The sequence below is a fragment of the Schistocerca nitens genome, chromosome 1, assembly GCF_023898315.1.
Source record: "Schistocerca nitens isolate TAMUIC-IGC-003100 chromosome 1, iqSchNite1.1, whole genome shotgun sequence".
Classification (NCBI taxonomy): Eukaryota; Metazoa; Arthropoda; class Insecta; order Orthoptera; family Acrididae; genus Schistocerca; species Schistocerca nitens.
The window spans coordinates 979990049-980011971 of record NC_064614.1 but is presented as its reverse complement, the minus strand read 5'-3'; the positions used below and the strand labels follow the sequence as shown (position 1 = coordinate 980011971).

General features: G+C 36.7%; 1 protein-coding gene across 1 annotated transcript in view; it reads left to right on the top strand.

Annotated features, from left to right (window-relative positions):
- Nucleotides 1-21624, top strand: part of LOC126195132 (carboxypeptidase D-like) — a 149590-nt gene extending 127966 nt beyond the window's left edge. Inside the window, exons 6-9 of the mRNA XM_049933632.1 lie at nt 7467-7634; nt 7767-7885; nt 13309-13488; nt 20411-21624. Of these exons, the coding sequence (XP_049789589.1) occupies nt 7467-7634; nt 7767-7885; nt 13309-13488; nt 20411-20782 (839 nt within the window). The 3' untranslated portion in view covers nt 20783-21624. The remainder of the gene's footprint in view (nt 1-7466; nt 7635-7766; nt 7886-13308; nt 13489-20410) is intronic.
- Nucleotides 21625-21923: the final 299 nt, after the last annotated feature.

Here is a 21923-nt window from a genome sequence, read left to right as displayed (position 1 = left end):
ACTCCTCCAATCAGCTTCCTGTAAGACTCTCTTCAAACATTCTGTTTTCTGTTCAATAAAAACTGTAACTGTTTTCCTTGGTACCATATTTTTGTAATTATATTAGTTGTTAAGTATGCCTAGTGTTGGCTCATGGTTAGGATGGCCATTCACTGTTGCACAAACATTTGTATCAGTGATTAAGAATCCACTTACAAAAATTTAGGTTAATAGTATACTGCTTTCCTATGTGTGCACAATTGACAACTGTGTATTAGTGTACTAATTTCTTTATGTTCCAAATATCACACAGTGATCAAAGACATGCACTAGCCACAACAAGATAATTTTTGATTTTGTCTTCAGCCTGGGATGCTGCATTTGCACTTTTGAACCAGTCTACAGAAGGACAGGACATAACAGCCATCTGGAGAAACTTATCTGGTGGTTCTATACTTTAATTTTTTACAGCATGATGTAGTGCACATTACTGACCACATTATTATACCACATTACTGTTTTAACTGGCAGTACAGTAATGCCACATTGTTGTGGTTTTAGTTGTTTTTTGCTGCTTAAGTTGGTGTAGCATTTCACAAGCAAGAAAACGCAAACTTTTTTAGTGACAGTATCACAGATGAGTGTTTTTTATTTTGGTTATTATGGCACCTTGTTTCTAATTTAACTCACAGGCCATGTTGTGTGTTTGCACTTCATTGTTTTAAATTAGTTATAGTGCCTTGAGTACTGTAACTCTACATTGTTCCTAATTAGTTGCATGTGTGTGATTTGTCTTGGTGTGTTCATAGCAGGTAATTAGGTATCAAGAAAAATAATTGTTTCGTTAGAATCCGAAAAACTCCTAGGTCAGTAACTGAACAGCGTCACATTGTTAAATTACATTAATTTATTATGTATAATATTTTAATAAACATTCAATAATTTTTCACAGGTGTTGCTTTCTCAAGTTGTTGCCACTTTTGTATACAATATTCTCAGTTGCATGCACAAATTGACACAATTGACGACATCCATACAATTTGTATTGTTATACAGATCACTGAACGTATCAATCAATCAAATATTGGGATGAACACATGAATGTACTCAGGAGTCAGTGTTCCTCCTCATCAGAATGTAAGTGGGTATGTGCACATTCAAACATGCTGGGGAGGGAGGGGGGAGGGAGGAAGGGGAGGGGAGTTTTAAGGAAAATAAGAATGCTGGTGACAGAACTGCAGTTTCCTGACAGTGTAACTATATTAAGAAACAACTTTAGGAAGATATCACTGCATGTGTGATAATCTGAAACCTTTACATTTTCATACACAATGTAGCTCATATATATTCTACAGAACATTAATATAACATCTGTAAAACATAAATAAAACTTCTGAATAATATTTTGGGTATAATACTTTCTAATACTCATTCTTGGGAATATATTTCAAAACAGTAATAAAAGTAGTGAATGAACTATAAAACTGCTGCATATGTTTGTGTCAGATTACTGAGTATTGTATCTTGTATATTGTCTCCTCAACTGATCAGTAAATAAATATTGGTAATTTTTTGAAATAACCAAACTGACACTACCAAAATGTAAACTGTAGTCAATGCACAGTTACTTCCATGAACCCACAAATGAGAATCAGCTTGTATTTTCTACTGCTCATTATTTTGCTCAAAATGAGATCAGTACCCTACAGTAACTTCATGCAGTCTAACAAATTTGTAAGTGTGACAATATTACTACAGGCTGTTTAGCCATGTCAGCTGTAACTAGCAGATGCTAACTTTGATGGTAGCTTAACAGTAACTGACAATGTTGTTGTTGTTGTGATCTTCAGTCTTGAGACTGGTTTGATGCAGCTCTCCATGCTACTCTATCCTGTGCAAGCTTCTTCATCTACCAGTACCTACTGCAGCCTACATCCTTCTGAATCTGCTTAGTGTATTCATCTCTTGGTCTCCCTCTACGATTTTTACCCTCCATGCTGCCCTCCAGTACTAAATTGGTGATCCCTTGATGCCTCAGAACATGTCCTACCAACCGATCCCTTCTTCTAGTCAAGTTGTGCCACAAACTCCTCTTCTCCCCAATTCTGTTCAATACCTCCTCATTAGTTATGTGATCTACCCATCTAATCTTCAGCATTCTTCTGTAGCACCACATTTCGAAAGCTTCTATTCTCTTCTTGTCTAAACTATTTATCGTCCATGTTTCATTTCCATACGTGGCTACACACCATACAAATACTTTCAGAAACGACTTCCTGACACTTAAATCTATACTCGATGTTAACAAATTTCTCTTCTTCAGAAACGCTTTCCTTGCCATTGCCAGTCTGCATTTCATATCCTCTCTACTTCGACCATCATCAGTTATTTTGCTCCCCAAATAGCAAAACTCCTTTACTACTTTAAGTGTCTCATTTCCTAATCTAATTCCTTCAGCATCACCTGACATTCCATTATCCTCATTTTGCTTTTGTTGACGTTCAACTTATACCCTCCTTTCAAGACACTGTCCATTCCATTCAAATGCTCTTCCAAGTCCTTTGCTGTCTCTAACAGAATTACAATGTCATCAGCGAACCTCAAAGTTTTTATTTCTTCTCCGTGGATTTTAATACCTACTCCAAACTTTTATTTTGTTTCGTTTACTCATTGCTCAATACACAGATTGAATAGCATCGGGGAGAGGCTACAACCCTGTCTCACTCCCTTCCCAACCACTGCTTCCCTTACATGTCCCTCGACTCTTATAACTGCCACCTGCTTTCTGTACAAATTGTAAATAGCCTTTCGCTCCCTGTATTTTACCCCTGCCACCTTCAGAATTTGAAAGAGAGTATTCCAATCAACATTGTCAAAAGCTTTCTCTAAGTCTACAAATGCTAGAAACGTAGGATGGCCTTTCCTTACTCTTTCTTCTAAGATAAGTCGTAGCGTCAGTATTGCCTCACATGTTCCAACATTTCTACGGAATCCAATCTCATCTTCCCCAAGGTCAGCTTCTACCAGTTTTTCCACTCGTCTGTAAAGAATTCACGTTAGTATTTTGCATCTGTGACTTATTAATCTGATAGTTCGGTAATTTTCACATCTGTCAACACCTGCTTTCTTTGGGATTGGAATAATTATATTCTTCTTGAAGTCTGAGGGTATTTCGCCTGTCTCATACATCTTGCTCACCAGATGGTAGAGTTTTGTCAGGACTGGCTCTCCCAAGGCTGTCAGTAGTTCTAATGGAATGTTGTCTAATCCCGTGGCCTTGTTTCGACTCAGGTCTTTCAGTGCTCTGTCAAACTCTTCACGCAGTATCATATCTCCCATTTCATCTTCATCTACATCCTCTTCCATTTCCATAATATTGTCCTCAAGAACATCGCCCTTGTATAGACCCTCTATATACTCCTTCCACCTTTCTGCTTTCCCTTCTTTGCTCAGAACTGGGTTTCCATTTGAGCTCTTGATATTCATACAAGTGGTTCTCTTTTCTCCAAAGGTCTCTTTAATTTTCCTATAAGCAGTATCTATCTTACCCTTCGTGAGATAAGCCTCTACATCATTACATTTGTCCTCTAGCCATCCCTGGTTAGCCATTTTGCACTTCCTGTTGATCTCATTTTTGAGACATTTGTATTCCTTTTTGCCTGCTTCACTTACTGCATTTTTGTATTTTCTCCTTTCATCAATTCAGTATCTCTTCTATTACCCAAGGGTTTCTACTAGCCCTCGTCTTTTTACCTACTTGAGCCTTTGCTGCCATCACTATTTCATTCCTCAAAGATACCCATTCTTCTTCTACTGTATTTCTTTCCCCCATTCCTGTCAATTGTTCCCTTATGCTCTCCCTGAAACTCTGTACAACCTCTTTTTCTTTCAGTTTATCTAGGTCCCATCTCCTTAAATTCCCACCTTTTTGCAGTTGCTTCAGTTTTAATCTACAGTTCATAACCAATAGATTGAGGTCAGAGTCCACATCTGCCCCTGGAAATGTCTTACATTTTATAACCTGGTTCCTAAATCTCTGTATTACTATTATATAATCTATCTGATACTTTTTAGTATCTCCAGGGTTCTTCCATGTATACAACCTTCTTTTATGATTCTTGAACCAAGTGTTAGCTATGATTAAGTTATGCTCTGTGCAAAATTCTACCAGACGGCTTCCTCTTTCATTTCTTAGACCCAATCCATATTCACCTACTACGTTTCCTTCTCTTCCTTTTCCTACTGTCGCATTCCAGTCACTCATGACTATTAAATTTTCGTCTCCCTTTACTATCTGAATAATTTCTTTTATCTCATCATACATTTCATCAATTTCTTCGTCATCTGCAGAGCTAGTTGGCATATAAACTTTTACTACTGTAGTAGGCATGGGCTTCATGTCTATCTTGGCCACAATATGTGTTCACTATGCTGTTTGTAGTAGCTTACCCGCACTCCTATTTTTTTATTCATTATTAAACCTACTCCTGCATTACCCCTATTTGATTTTGTATTTACAACCCTGTATTCACCTGACCAGAAGTCTTGTTCCTCCTGCCACCGAACTTCACTAATTCCCACTGACAACACAAGACATGATTAACCACAAGAATTATTGCAGTTGTAACTAGACAGAAACAGAGGTAGACTGAACTCAAAGGTGATTTAGCAATATGAATTCCAGATTGTGAATGATGACTGCCTAACAACTGGACTTCACTGTGGCCTAACGCTGACTTTCATTGGTGCTTCCTTAAAAATGCAAGTCTGTTAGTTTCTTCAGTTATGTGTTGTATATTCTTTTAATGGCTCTGATATTGGGTCTTACTTTGATGGGTATATTTTTAGATACGCCCATTTCTCCTTGGTTTTCTAACAAAAACCCCAAAGATTATTCTAGAATCAAAATGTTGTATTTGAAATATTTCATTAACTATGCTATCATGCTTTCTCAGGAATCACATATATCTTCACTAACAGAAAATTTAGGGCTGTAAAATGTCAGTTATGAATTTTCAAAAGATTTAGACACTACAATGTGAATAACACTATGTTTCAAATTAATAGAGGGAAACATTCCACGTGGGAATGGCATCTAACACTATGTTTCTTTTGACAACAGCACTTTTAAATAGTAAGATTTCCTAAACTAAAAATTTTTGAAAGAAGATAAAATTTTCATTACACTGAATGAAAATAGGGCATAAAAATTATGTCTCATTACTTCTCCTGAAACAAACACTTGTTAGTGGTTAAACTTTTAAGTGCATATGGTTTTTCTGAATCTTAATAATTGATATTTCCCTAAGTAAAATGATTCCATACATAATATTTATGTAACTGCAAGCAATCAAACATAAGTCACACTCTAAACAACAAATACTAGGAAAATATACTTCATAAAATAATGTTGACCTTTCAGGTAAATACTGTGTATCTATTAATTAAGAAAAAGAAGGGAAAATAATATTTGTATTAGCAGTGATAACAGTGCTAGTAAAAATATTCCATCTTGTTATGTTTGAAGTTGTTAACTGATAATGCACAAAATGCACTGCAGGTCATTAAAAGTAAAACACCAGGATTAATAACAAAAATGACAGTTTAACTTATTGTGTACATGCAACACAGTAGGAAGAATACATTATTAAATTTGTTGGTGATTTTGAGGCATACAAGATGTGAAAATTATTGCAAAGAGCTGCACCTGTGGCAGCATCAAAAAGTCTAACCTATCTGGGCATTGAGACCAAATGAGCTTGGTTGACAAATATTAGTACATCTTTTTTGCTTCTTAAACTCTACACCGAAGTACATCAGTCATGGTGGCTGGTGAATATAAGCACGCCATATTCTCAGCAATTCATGACCAGATTTTTTCCATAGGTGATAGATGTGCAGAACATGCTGTGCAGAGCAACAGTTGAACTCTCTCTGTGTTGCAGAAGGTCAGTACAGTATGGCCACTATGTGGAGACTTCGAAGATAGGGCACAGCCTCTGACCTCCTTATCATGTCAGAAATGTAACAGCTATGCAGACCAGAGGTAACTGTGTTATGTAAATAGTCACTCAGCATTCCATGAACATATATTTTCATTAGTTCAGAGGTCTGGAGAATGCACTGGCCAGGACAACAGTTGAACATACTCTGCGTTGATGTCGGTCAGGACAGCATGGGCAACATGCAGTCTTGCATTATCTTGTTGAAATATAAAACATCATTGAGACCTGGAAGATGAGGCATAGCCTCTGGTCTTAACATCTCATAAATGTAATGGCTGCTATCCAAATTATTGGCTGTGCAGTGCAGAGATGATAGTGAATGTCAAATGAAACACCTTTCAGCCATCTAGTTACAAGCTTATTTTATTTGGCAACCAGTTTCAGCATTTTACTACACTATATTCAGGCTGAAACTGGTTGCCAAATAAAATAAGGTTTGAAACTAGATGGCAGAAAGGTGTTTCATTTGACATCCTGGATTGAACAGCTGAGTCCCGCAACCATCTCTAAAAAGATTCATCCTGTATTGAACAGCTGAGTCCCGCAACCATCTCTAAAAAGATTGACATACAGGTGCTGGGGGAATATAACAATGTTGAATACAATCTGGCAATGTTCATTCTGTTCAGTCTCTCTTCAAATGCTTACCTCCATTGTGATGCTATAAACAAATTGAAGACGTGAAAAAACAATGTGATGCCATTTCTTAGCCAATGCTGTAGTTGGGGGCACCACTGTCTACTGCTGCATCTAGAGAGAGCGCAACAATGATCACCATGCTGACAGTCCTTGGTGCTCTAGATGTCATTGCGCAGTCCATGTAAGCAAATGTCAGGTTCCAAACAAGCTCACATCCTGACCCAAGGTAAATGACCTGATTGTACACTACTGTAAGGCTAAGCAAACAACATCTCTCTCAGCAGTTCCTGAATGAGAAACACACAATAGAATTTTTCTGTCTGTACAGATTGCGGATGGTGTTACTCCTCCCTACTTTTTGCGATTGTGCTGAAACACTAATCATTCGCATATCCAAGCATGTACTTCACTTTTTGCTATTTTTAGTGTTTGTTACCTCCCACCTTCATGATGGTGCAGTTTCAGTGACTAGTAATGAAATGTTAATTTTAAGTTAAAATACATTTAGAAATAGCATCATTTAGTACAAAATTTATCCTGGAAGCAGCCATTTGGATAAGAGCCAAATGTGAATTTTTAAGGATGTTAGAGGACAGTAATACAAAACTAAACTACAAAATAATTGACAGAATAGATACACAAGAACAAATTAGGAGTATATAGTAGCGGAAAGGGAAACTTTGTGGCACTTTTATACACAGATATTCAAACTTGTTATGAGTATGCCCAGAGATTGAATACAGTGTAACAGGAAATAATATGCCAGTCTATACTAGCTCTCTCTGATACTCACTTTCAGAGTCCCTGCTAACATTATTCACATATTTAATTTTGATTTTACAGTTACTGGACGTATGCATGAGGAATCACCTACTCCTGATGATGATGTGTTTAAATACATAGCATACAAGTATGCTGCCACTCATCCCACAATGCATAATACCCACTGTGATAGATATAAAGTATTTGAACATGGAATAACTAATGGGGCAGCATGGTATCCTCTTACAGGTATGTGCAATTGTTTAAAATATTTGTCTATGCAAATGTGCATGATACATCAATATTTTATGTTGTTTGTGCACTGGCAAACATTAGCAAACAGTGTATAAATTGAAATGACATATACAACTTTTTCAACAGGTGGCATGCAAGATTACAATTATTTTAAGCATGACTGTTTTGAAATTACACTGGAACTGTCATGCTGCAAATATCCAAGAGCAAGTGAATTGGAGGGATTGTGGAATAGCAACAAGGAGGTTAGTTGCAATAAAATGGTGTTCTAAAATTTTATGATAATTTTTATGCTGACCCGTATCAGTATCACAAACCATTACTTTAATAACTAATCACTGCAAACTACTGGCATGAATTATCTGCTGAAGGATAAAACTGTAGAAAACCAATCTGAGAAAAGATAATATTGGGTTCAGGTGAAACATGGGAGTACATGAGGCATTACTGACTGTACAATCTTAGGATAAAAGAAGAAAAAGTTTTTGACAATCTAGGCTTGAAAACATTTATTGAAATTCTGAAGTTATTAGGAATGAAAGGTAATAAGCAAGCTTTAGAGAAACCACACCACATTTTTATGAGTTGGTGTATATTAAAAGGAGATAGTAACATAGAGAAGAGTGTCCTTCGTCCAGATCTTCCCTTCACTGCTCTGACTCTAGCACTACAGAGCTATCCATTCTACCAACACACCCACTAGTCTCTCTTTTTTCCATTCCTCTATCAGTCTTCTTTTCTGCTCCCTCCTATCCCCCTCCTCCCCCCCGCCCACACACAAACCACCCAATTGCACCTAGCAGCACTACCCTGCCCCCACCACACCCCTGCATGCTCCCACAAGGAGCACCACACCCAAATCCTGCTATCCCTCCCCCTCCCCATCCCAACCCCAGCCACTGCCTTACCCTCACTACTGAAATTTCTCACAGTCTGTCTACAGTGACCAGAGACAATGTGTGCTTGTGCAAATGCGTGTGTGTTTTGTACATTAAAAGAAAGCCTTTTGACTGAAAGCTCACATCAATAGCAGTCTTTCTGTTGTGCTTGTCTGCAACTCAACATCTCCTCTATATGTTGAGTAGCAATCTACCCTTGTCATAATATTGCTATTCATAAGAGTGAAACAGAATAGTAGCTTATTGCCCATTTAATTCAGTCATTAAATTGGACAATGAAAAAGGAAAGGGATTAATGTTCAAGAAGAAGAAATAATTATAATACTGTCAAAGCCATGAAAGGACTTGGAAGTGCAGTTTAATGGAATGAATAATCCTCTTGAAAACATATTATAAGATTGAAAATCAACTATGTCTATATCCACAGAAATACTGGGCAAGCCGCCTGACAGTATATGGCAGAGGGTACTTCTGGCACCACTAACTGTTCCCTCCCTACCCTGTTCCACCCAGGAATGGCATGTGGGAAGAATGGTTGTTTGTAAGCCTCTGTATTTTCACCATGGTAATTTCATGAGATGTATGCAGGAGGAAGTAATATTTTTAAAAGTAATACATGGGTTATGCAAGGTAATGAAATTAATTCAGGTGATGCTGCAGGAATTAGATGCTGGAGGAATTAGATAGTAAATGAGAAGCTGAAAGTAACAGTGAATTTTGCAGGTTGGGCAATAAAATAACTGACAATAACAGAAGTGAAGAAAATATAAGGTATATGCTGCCAACAGAAAGGAAATATACTCTGAAAAAGAAAATAGATTAGCAATGAATATGTATTTTAGTGTTAGGAAGCCTTCTTTTTTTTTTAAAAAAAAAAGACATTTGTATGGAGTGTAACATTATATGGAAGTGAGACGAGGATGATAAGCAGTACCAAAATGAAGAGAGTACAAACTTTTGAAATTTGTGTTGCAGAAGAATGCTGAAGATTAACTGGATGTATCGGCTATCCAATTGAGAGTTATAGAATCAGATTGGGGAGATAAAAGGTTTATGCCATAGCTTGATTATAAGAATTCATAAATTGATAGGACTTGTGGCATCAAGGAATAATTAATATTGTCATAGAGAAAAGCATAAGGAGTTAAAATTTTAGGAGACCAAGATGTGAACACAGTGAGCAAGTTCAAGTGTCTGTAGTTGGCAATAGTAATACAGAGATAATGAGACTTGCACAGAATAGATTAGCATGAAGAGCTGCATAAAATCATATCTAAAACTGAAGAATATAACAGCATCACTAGTATCAATGGCAACTGGACTAAAATTTCATCTACGATACTTTAGAAATTAAATGTCATGTGGTAACATTTCATTTGTTGAGTAACTGCATCATGAATTTACTGTTGAATTGCAAAATAAGTTCAAAATAATTAAATAAATAGTTTTAATTTCAATACCAATAATATGCGAGGAATCTGAACTGAAACTGTCCTGTATTAGGCATTAAAAGTTAGGATATGACAGTGTTTTATTATCTACACAATTGAAGACTGCAGGATTACAATATACTCGTATGACAACAGCATAATTTTTTTTATTTAGTTCTGCTGGAACTGAGATTATGAAATCATACATTTAAAACTGAATCTAAACAGTCACAATTGCAAAAAAAACTTTTTTTAACTTTTTACTTATTTTTTAATTTCTTTTCATTTATTTTTTATATTATTGCAGATGTTACTGTTTATATTCAATTATAAATAATTAATAAATTTCATTAGCACAACACATCTTGATACCATGTTGCCATCATCAGATGCATTTACAGTTACTGTTACATTGTAATTAAAATGAAGTGAGGTTAGTTTCCTTTGCTGGGTGTGCCAATAAGGTACATAACAATGAAATATTTCAATGAGTGACTGTTGCAGTATATATTATTTCATAAAAATCATATTTCAGCACTTCAGAAATGCACGTTGACTCACAGACTGGTTACATGATTAATTCAAGAAGAAGTACTATCAAGTTAATGGGAGATTGTACTACTTTGCTTGAAATTTCATCATAATGAAAAGAGTTATTGCTTTTCAATAGCCTAATGATTTTTGTGATCCTTTAAACAGCAGGTTTAGCAAAACTTATATCTGCTGGTGGGAAACACATACCTGTCTAAGTAAACCAAATGCTTTTGAAAATCAGTTTTCATCTGTCTACGTTTTCAGCTACTATACGGAAGAATCCACTGAATTCAGTGGCAAAGTTTTTGAATTTTGCATCATCTGTCTTGCTAATACTTTCATTGGGGAGTTGAATATGATCTGCAGAGCATGTTTGTTTGTTTCATGCCTTACAATTCTCCTCACAGCCTTTGATTTGCTACTGAAATCTTGAATTTTTTTGCCTATAGCATTTTTCCCCCCACCTCAAAGTATTGATTAGAGTTAATCCTTTGCACTGAATAAAGCTCTGTTTTCCTGGAACAAGATTTTTGATTCCAGATGCTAAGTACCTGTTTTCTTGGCTTCTCCTGTAAATTTTCTTGGGCTGTTGTAAGGAAAAATTGGATTCATAATATTGCAATAATATTTTCACAAAATAATTAAATTTCTTAACTATTGTGTACCTGTGATACATTTTTCCTTACTGTTCATTTAATTAATTTTCTCTGAATATTGTGACTAAGACAGCATTTATAATTCAGTGAAACTGTGCTCTTCCCACGTTGGCTAAATCTGGTTGCTAGGGAAGCTTCATTAATGCCATTTGAAGTATCATGTTCAGACAGATCATTTTTTATGAAGCTGACATCTATTTTATGAGACAATTGTGTTTAGAAAAAAAAAAATACCAGTTGTTGTTGCATTGTGTCCTTCTGTATGGGCCCGTAATGTTAATGTAGGGAGACATCAAAGCTGGACATTGGCAACACTAAGTGCCCTTGATCAGTAGTAACTGAGATGAAATCAGTATTATAATTACCATATACTTCACTCTCATCTGTAGCAAGTCTTATTAGTTTTTTCTAATTACTTACTGGTAATGAATTTTAAAACTGGTATGTGTTGGTATCCTGCAAACTATCAGAAACACTTTTTTCATACTTCTAAGTGCACTCAATACAGCGCTCATTTACAACAGACATTTCTTGTCTCAGTTTTAGTAGATATTGCTGTACAATATCCAGGTCAATACAATGAGGGAAACTTTCATCCTCAGACATTCCAGGCTGAGCTCAGTTTCTGTAACTATGTATACGCTTATTCCATTTTTGTTATTCAACAGGGTCCTCAGGAAATTTGCATGTAATATTTCATTTGTTGTAAGACCATTAAGGTGTATTTCTTGTACCATTCCTAGCATTCTAAACTGAATAATTAAGGCTGGGTTGCCTGAACACCAATGCAGTCACATTATATTTGATTAAAAGATATTTTCCCAAAGAACTTCAATCACAGGTGCTTTTATCTGAACTTTGCACCTGTTCTAAAAATATTTTTTACCATTACCATGTTAAACTCACTAATTGACTTTTGTACCAGTTCTAATATTTATCTTTCATGAATACAGCTTACCAATAAGATCTTCAAGTGTTTTGCTTTTATTACTAGACTACCTTACTCACTTTACTGTCAGACTGTTCTCAACATATTGAGTTGTCTGAGTGCTGTTGCTCACAGCCTTCAGAGCATTGACGCTAATGGAGATGTCTAGACTGAAACTACTAGACACAAAGCATCACAAGAATCTTTCACTGTTTTCTAAGGCTTGGCCTTAGTCCAGTCTGTTAATCCAGACCTGAAATGGTTGCTGTAAACTGTAATTCACAACTGTGTTAACCCGTCCTACGCAATTGTCAAAAAAGCTCAAAGTTCCAATATCAACTGCTATTTTTTTTTTTTCAATTCTGTACAGTGATAGAGACAAAATGCATAATCAAAAATGACATGCACAATTTTTTTGTAGGCAGTAGTATGATATTCCATATGAAAGCAATGCTGAAAGTACTAACATGGATTCTCATTCTTCATGGTTTTGTACAATCTCAGAATTTGCCTATTTCCACAGTAAAAAGTTGTTCAATGTAATTTATCAAGTATCAAAATTTTAAATACTGTTATTTCATTAAAATATTTCACAAATGAGAACTGTGTAGGGAAATAGTGTTAGGTAGTTTTAGATAATGATTTTGAGTATTGATATTTAGTCCTGTGAAGGATGATAAAAACTGTTTATAAAAAATAATGTTAAAAAGTTTTTAAAAGCAACAATGTAGACAAAGACAAATTGCAATTTACTGTAAAGAAGACTTGTTAAGTTGCAGGCAGGCACAATTAAGACATTTACATAAAGCTTTTGGCCACAGCCTTCATCAGTAATGCATTACGGCCTGAGATGCTGGAGCTGGCAGTCATGTGCATGAGGTGTGCTTGCTTGTCTGTATGAATGGCTTGTGCCTCTTTTTTACTGATGAAGGCTGTGGCTGAAAGCTTTATGTAAGTGACTTTTAATTGTGCCTGCCTGCAGCTTAACGAGCCTTCTTTATGGTAAGTAGCAATCTGTCCTTTCTCACTTTGCCGATATTCCTACCTGGAGTTTCCATTGTTTGATTTAGTTTTCAAGAGCAGTTTTTTTAACTAAATTACTTATTTTGCAAATTACCACATTCCAAACGCAGTAGACCCTAATGCTTACTGCTACAGAAACAGGCATTAGGTTAGTTCACAACCATTACACAAGGCTTCATTTCTTCTCAATTTTTGCAGCCCCTTCTTCAGTTTATTGAGCAAGTTCATCAGGGTATTCATGGTGTGGTAGTTGATGGTGATACTGGAATTGCTGTACCTGGAGCAAGAATCTCATTAATTGGACGCAATGTCACCTTCAACACAACACAAAGAGGAGAATTCTGGAGAATACTATTAGAAGGAATTTACACATTAAAGGTAATAAAAAGTAAATGCATTTTATTTGTCTGTAAATATTTTATAAAATTAACTGCTAGTGTTTCAGAGTGTGGAGGTATTATAACAATATAATGACAGTATTTAGACCTGCCTTATACTTGATCTTGATTTTGTGTTCTCATTATATGATATATTTAAGAATGTAACATCATCCATTTTGTTAATTCTCTTCCACAAGATATTAATAGCGATTCAGATAATTTTATCACTATAATATACTATTTTGAGTTCTCATTTCCACAACCAAATTTCTGTGCTGTATAACTACAGTACCTTTTGATATTAAGTTTGCCTGATTAGTAGCAGTTTGCATATACTGGTGTGAATAAAACTTAGCAACTAACAACAATATGTTCATTTTAGAAATTTTTCTTTATGTATGTGGTTCATGTTTCATTTCCATCTATAGTGTCATAAATATAATTTGTAGCTTCATATATTGAAAGTGAGATGTCAAAATTTGTAGCGAAGTACTGTCTTGTCAACAGTAGACTCAACTACAAAAAACTATGTTACGAGAACAAAGTCATCAAGTTTGTACATCATCTGTCAGTCATCTGGAACATCATCAACAGAGGGTGGGGACTATTGATGCTGTGCTAACACAAATAAGATCCTCTGTGCCTCTATATATTTTTGTTACTAAGTATGCCCTTCGAACAATGTAGGAAGAGATAGATTGCTACTTACCATAAACAAGACACTTTAAGCTCCAGACAGGCACAATTAAAAGACACTTGCACAAAGCTTTTGGCCACAGTCTTCATCAGCAAAACACACACCATTCATATGCATAAGCAAGCACACCTCACACACGTATGGCCACAAACTCTGGGAGCTTGGTAGGTGGTCATGTGGGCGTGAGGTGTGCTTACTTGAGTGTACGACTGGTGTGTGTTTCTCTTTTGCTGATGAAGGCTGTGGCCAAAAGCTTTGTGCAAGTGTCTTTTAATTATGCCTGTCTGCAACTTAACATGTTTTCTTTATGGTAAGTAGCAAACTATCTTTTCTTACAGTGTTGATGTTCCTACCTGGAGTTTACATTGTTTAAGTATGTTCTGTAATATCACAAGCAATGAGAATAATGGCAGGAGTAAAAGTAACTGCTGATCCTTCCATCATTTGCATTCCCAGAAGTGTTCCATAAATGCAAACATTTTTGTCAAAATTTAATGGTAAGGAAGGTAGATCTCCTTTACATATACCATATTTTATTTCATAATTTACTCATCAGTTCAATTTTATTTATTGTGTAGGTGAAATCTGCATGTAAATTGTAAAATTGATACATGGCAAATCAATGATAGTTCAAAACAGTTATACCTATACGAGGGCCGTTCAGAAAGTAACCTCCGGTTGATTTAAAAAAATACACCAAGTTAAATAAAAATATTTTAATATATACATCTTACAACTACATCTTTGCACTATTTTTCTACATAGTCTCCATAGTGATTGAGGCACTTATCGTATCTCTTCACAAGCTTTGAAATTCCTTCTGCATGAAAATCACCCGCTTGTGCCTGGAGCCAGCCTGTGACCGCATCTTTGAGCTCTTCATCGTCATCAAACCGCTGTGACCCGAGCCATTTCTTCAAATGCATGAAGAGGTGATAATCACTTGGCGCCAGGTCTGGGCTGTAAGGTGGATGGTTGATAACGTCCCACTTGAAGGACTCAAGAAGGGCCGTTGTTCTGCGAGCAGAGTGAGGACGGGCGTTATCGTGCAAAAAAACGATACCGGAAGTCAGCATACCACGGCGTTTGTTCTGTATAGCCCGTCGTAACTTTTTTATTGTTTCACAGTACACGTCTTGATTAATGGTCGTACCACGTTCCATGAATTCAACCAACAACACCCCTTTGGCATCCCAAAACACCGTTGCCATCAGTTTTCTGGCAGAAAAATCTTGCGAGGCTTTTCTTGGTTTGGTAGGCGAATTTGAATGTGCCCACATCTTTGATTGTTCTTTTGTCTCAGGGTTCACGTACTTAATTCAGGTTTCGTCACCGGTCACGATTCTGTTTAACAATGGTTCTCCTTCGTCCTCATAACGTGACAGAAAGTCTAATGCAGAGGCCATTCTTTGAGTTTTGTGGTGGTCGGTAAGAATTTTGGGCACCCATCGTGCACAGAACTTACGGTAACCCAATCTTGCTGTCACTATCTCGTACAAGAGAGTCTTAGAAATCTGTGGAAAACCAGTAGACAACTCCGACATTGAGAAACGTCGATTTTCACGAACTTTTGCATCAACTGTCTGAACGAGTTCGTCAGTCACCAATGATGGTCTACCACTCCTCTCTTCATCATGAACGTTTTCTCATCCACTTTTAAATAAACGTACCTATTCACGGACAACTCCTTCACTCATAACTCTTGGTCCGTACACGGCACAAAGCTCACGATGAATAGCTGCTGCAGAATATCCTTTGGCTGTAAAAAACCTTATGACAGCACGCACTTCACATTTGACGGGGTTTTCTATTGCAGCACACATTTCAAACTGCCACAAAAACTAAACTAGCGCAGGTACGACGTTCACTCGACCACGGCTTGATGCCGACTGACCTGTTGAGTGCGTGAACGCACAGATGGCGTCGCTACTCCCCCCACAACCCGCACTGTGACCAATCGGAGGTTACTTTCTGAACCGCCCTCGTATATTTCAGGTGAACATAGCTTTGTACATAAACATTTTTGAAGGCAGTGCTAATGGCTGTATTGAACTATTACAGCTACAAAAAACTCTGTAGTTCAAAAAAAACTCTTTATATTTAATAGCCACAAGTTATGGTCAATTACTGCCACCTTCAGGTGACATTTTGGTTGTTGATTTATCAACATACTTGTCAGAAATTTAATGGCATTATGTGTTCTTGTGTTTTTCTCATTTGCACTTTATGACATTGTAGGGAGCTCTTCAACTGAACATTGTGAATTTTAAAAGAAGATGATAAGTTCCAATGATCTCTCATTCGAAAATATTTGTAAGGGTTAAGGCTATGTATGTTTCATGAATGTCAATGGACACAGTAAAATTAGAGGAGCAATGATAACTGAAAATATAATGAAAGCATACATTCATCCTGTTTAAAGTACCACATACTACACATACCCATTACACATAATATTGAAAAAAACTAGGAAATATAAGAATTTAATTATTAAAATTTTGTTTTAGGCTCTTAATAAAACTGGAATTGACAACATTACAACTTTGTTTCAAGAAACTCTTTAATAGACTCGAAGCAGTATCATGTTAAATGAAATTTCAGCTCCACTTTTTCTTTTAATTTTAGTCACTAACCAGCTGATTTTAGGTCTGCTGAGATATGAATGAATGAATTTAACTCCTTGCACATAGTTTACACTACATGCATCCGCCCCTCCCACAAATAGGAATCTAATGTCTTATATTGCATATTGAGGAACCATCAAGCCATCAATAGATCACAATGTGTAGGGGTAATTTTTTAACTATTTGAACAGTGGTTCAAAGTATTTATGTTTACTTTCAAATGCTATCAGGCTTATTGTTTGCTTCTTCTATTTATGAACAGTGTCAGATTCATAAATTTTTTCCCCAGAAAATATGACTAAGAGTACAGACCACTTTTACTAGTGAACTTCCAAATGTATTTTAACTGGTAAAAGTGAGAGTAAATATTAGATTGCTAAAGTTGATGTTTAGATCAGATGGATGAATTCAGTTTCATGATTCATTCAGAAAATTTGGTTCATACAAAAACATATTTTATTCTGTTAATGTTATCAAGATGGGAGAAGAAGTGCCTTCAGAAAAGTGAAACATTTTAAATATTTTTAAATACATCTAGAATAAACACGGTATTGGAAAGATGTTTTTGGAATATAAATAATGGACGTATTAAAGGTAACAACTCACTATACACTTGTGGCATACACTTTTGGATGATGTCCTTTAAATTAACTAGTATAGAGTACACTTATCCACAGATATGTACATATTCCTACATGATCATGTTGTCCTGGTCACCTTTATTGTGAACGAGTACTGTTACTTGATTGGGATGAGGGGATAAAGGAGAGGGCAGAGATAGGGTTAAATGTAAGGGTGACTTCTGGATGAGACCAAAACACAGCAAGTGCAAGAAATAGAAATGCGGTACTAATGATGTGAAGGAGTGAAGAAGGAGGAGGAGGGAGAAGGAGACAGAGACTGCAGTAAGAAGGGTATGAGTGTAAAGTAAGTGAAGTGGAATGCATGGGGACAGGGATACAGAAGTGTGGAGGATAGACGCTGGTGCAGACAGAGGCCAAGAAGATTGTAGGATCAAATGTGTGTTTTAATGACAATTGCCATTTATGTAGTTCAGGGAAGTCAGTGTTGGGAGGGATGAACCAGATGATATAGGTTGTGAAGCAATCACTTACATCACGTATGTCATGTTCATAAGTTTATTATGTCACTGGGTGGTCAACTCTGCTCTTAGCCTTAGTTTGACAGTGGTCATTCATTCCGGTGGAAAACTGGTTGGCGATCATGCCTACATAGAAGGCTCTGATGAGCTACAGCAGAGGTAGTACATGTTATGACTGTAAGCATGCCTCTGATAGGATATGCCTGTAATTGGACAAAAAAAAAAAATGGTTCAAATGGCTCTGAGCACTACGGGACTTAACTGCTGTGGTCATGAGTCCCCTAGAACTTAGAACTACTTAAATCTAACTAACCTAAGGACATCACACACATCCATGTCTGAGGCAGGATTCGAACCTGCGACCGTTGTAATTGGACAGATATGATGGGTGAAAGTATGGAACAAATCTTGCATTGGATCTTTCCCAGAAGTGTGACCAATGTACCAAGGGGATGGGAGCAAGTGAGCTGTAATGATGGACCAGCATATTTTATAGATCAGGATGGGCAGGGGAATATCAATTTGGGATGGGTGGGAAGGTCTGTAGTTAGGATGCTTTTCATTTTTGGTGGAGATAACAAGTAGCTACGGCCCTAACAAAGGACATGATTATTTTGTTCTAGACTGGTTTGGTATTAGGTGAAGAGAAGGGTGGCTGGGGCTCCTTTGCACCTGGTTCATGGGGTGGCCAGAAGATTAGGAGCATGTATGTATTTACCAACCCACCACATACTATTCTAATTCCATACAGATGCATTCTAATCTATGAGAGGCAAGACCAACTGTGAAAGCTGTCATGCCATATATAGTATTATGAAAAGGGAAGTTGCCACTCGCCATATAGTGGATATGCTGAGTTGCAGATAGACACAACAAAAGCACTGTCAAAATATAGCTTTTGGCCTGTAAGGTCTTCATCAAAAACAGATGGCACACACACACACACACACACACACACACACACACACACACACACACACACACACACACACACATATGTCTACAGTGTCAGGCAACTGTAGCTACACCCAGTATGGTTTGTAAGGTGACAAGAAAAACACAGAAAGAAAGACGGACTTTGAGTATAGTGATGCATTAGAAAATAGTAACAAAGGAAACAGCACTGGGTTAGGATTGAAGAAAAGACTTCAGGCAAAAATCAAATACTGGAAAATCCAGGATGGAAGATAACAAATTATGAAAAGGAAAGTTGCCACTCACCATATAGTGGAGATACTGAGTTGCAGATAGGCACAATAAAAAGACTGTCACAAATATTGCCTTCATCAAAATTAGACAACAGACACACTCTCACACAAATGCAACTCACACACACAAATCTGCAGTCTCTGGCAACTGTAGCCACACTGTGTTTGTGTGTGTTGTTTGCTTTTGATGAAGGCTTTACAGACTGAAAGCTATATTGGTGACAGTCTTTTTGTAGCACCTATCTGCAACTCAGCATCCATCCTGGATTTTCCAATTTTGTTTGTCATATCATATATCAGCTATGCACAATCTTCTATGTGATATGACTACCAACCAGCTGAATGAATGGCCATGCCAAATGTGGCCAAGAGCAGAGTTGAGTACCGGTACCCAGTACCAGAACACACTCCTATGCACAACATGTTTAACTTAACTTCAGTGTCTTCTTCACAGCCTGTGCCACCTCACCCCCCCCCCAACCCCCACGCACACACACTAGCTTCTATAAGCAACCAAGTTAATGGGAATGAACCCTGCAATCCTCTTGGTCTCAGTCCCCACACTCTATTGTCCCACACCCACATCCACTCATCCAACCTGTTACAAAGCCATGCACTTCACTCACTTATACTCACACTCTCCTCATTCTACAGTCTTCTTTTTTCTTTTTCTACTCCCACTTCTAGCCCAATCCTCCATATCATTGAGCACTGCATCCAACTCACCCTGCCTGCATCAGAGCAAAGTCATTGGTGCACTTCCTACCTCGCGTCAGCCCTCCATCCAACCCTGCCTCCCTTCTCCCTTGCCCACTCCACCCAATACAACCCCTACTGAGTAGATCTGCAGTGTAGTCAGCCAGAACAATCTAACCATTCAGATATATGTGTGTTTTTGTGTATTCTGTGTTAGTTAGCTTTGAAGAAGGGCATCATCAGAAGCTTGGTAATGTTTCAAATCCAGAATAAGAATAAGAATAAGGCCTTTACACAAAAGTAGACAATTTGATTAATCTTGAGCTCACGTGTTCATATTTTCTATATAGCATTATTCACATTAATGTGGTCATTTTATTCTGCATGAAACTATTAGTCCTCCCATTGCCATTAATGTACCTACATTCAACGCACAGTTGTATTATACTATAAATGTTAATACTAATACATTAATTATTAATTTTTATTTATAATGTCATATTTTTCAGTGATGCTAGAACAGTGTTAACTGTTACTGTAATTTATTATTGTCTCCAGTAAAACACTGATTTCAGTGTTGCTATTTTTCTCAGATATCAGCACCTGGCTATCTGGATTACCAGTTTGATTTACAAGTACCAGAAGGAAATTTCACGTGGCAGAACATTACATTGCTCTCAAACAATAGTATTAACAGACAAATGGTAAGCAACGCCTCAAGATCTCTGGAAACTACAACAGAAACAACAGCTTCTAGCACCTATTCAAGCACTGTAGCTCAAAGATTACCTGAACCTCAAACAACAACACATCCTCTTTCACTAGCTAGGGTGCAAACTGAAGATATAACAACTGTATCAAATCAGAATGTTGCATCACTAACTATTATTGTTCCACAAGCACTCATATGGTTCACTGCTTGCATTTCACTCCTGTGCACATCACAACTGTTACAAAATCTTTAAAGTGTGTCAGTTCTGTTTTACTTTAAATATAAACTGATTGTTTTGATCAAATTGATCTTGTGTTGAATTGTTCATTTGTTTGAAGCTGTAGATGCAAACTGTGTGGCAGTGTCAGCATGTACTCCTACAGCTCATTGGCATAAACTACTCAAACTGACTTGAGAAAATTAGTGTTAAAATGATTTACTGTGAGTATCATTTTAGTGACACTGAGTAAAAATATACAAATGACAGTTACTCCTGTTATTCTGGGATGTATTTTAGTGGTCCCCCAATGATGAAATTTTTCCTGCGTACTTTCAAGCATACTTAAAGACAACACACAGACTTGTCATCTGTTCATAAAACATATTTAGTGTCAAAAATGTATGTTGTTACAATGCAAGGAGTTTAATGTTATTCTGAAACTGCTCAACTGTCACATCAGAAAAAAGTTCCTACTGATATTGCATTACCAACATATGTTGTTAACTTATGAAGTAACTGAATGAAGCTCAATAGGCAAGCAATAGTTCATAAGTTTTGCCACAGTGTAATGATAGCTAAAAAAAGAAGTTATAAAAGAGAAAGGTACAGTTTGATAAGATTTTTAATTTTAGAGGGTAAAAATTCTCTCACTGCATCTTTTCTGGCTGTGTACCTGCAACATTTTAAAGACAAACGAGCTCTGCACTGTGTGTTTTGCAACTGAAACAGAATGTGTTGGTTAGCTATTCAAATATGTTATCTGTGATATTCTCAAGTAAAACAAGAATTATTCATTAAAGCCATAGAGACACACACACACACACACACACACACACACACACACACACACACACACACACACACACACATAAACAAGTGCGCACGCGCATGAACACACCCACACACACACATTCCATACATCCTTTAGTGAAAAAGATCTTTCACAGATGTGCAAGAAATCATAAATAAAAAATGCCAAGCACTATTTTTAATCAAATAATCATACTCTTACAAAGGCTAATAGTATTATTATGTACATACGAGCAAATCACTGGCGATAAATATGTAACTATTTGCACATTTGTCAAATGTCAATAAATGTGAAGAAAACAATGTAATTTTTACTAGATTAAGTGCCAGCCAAATCATAAAATCATGTATTAATTCACATTCA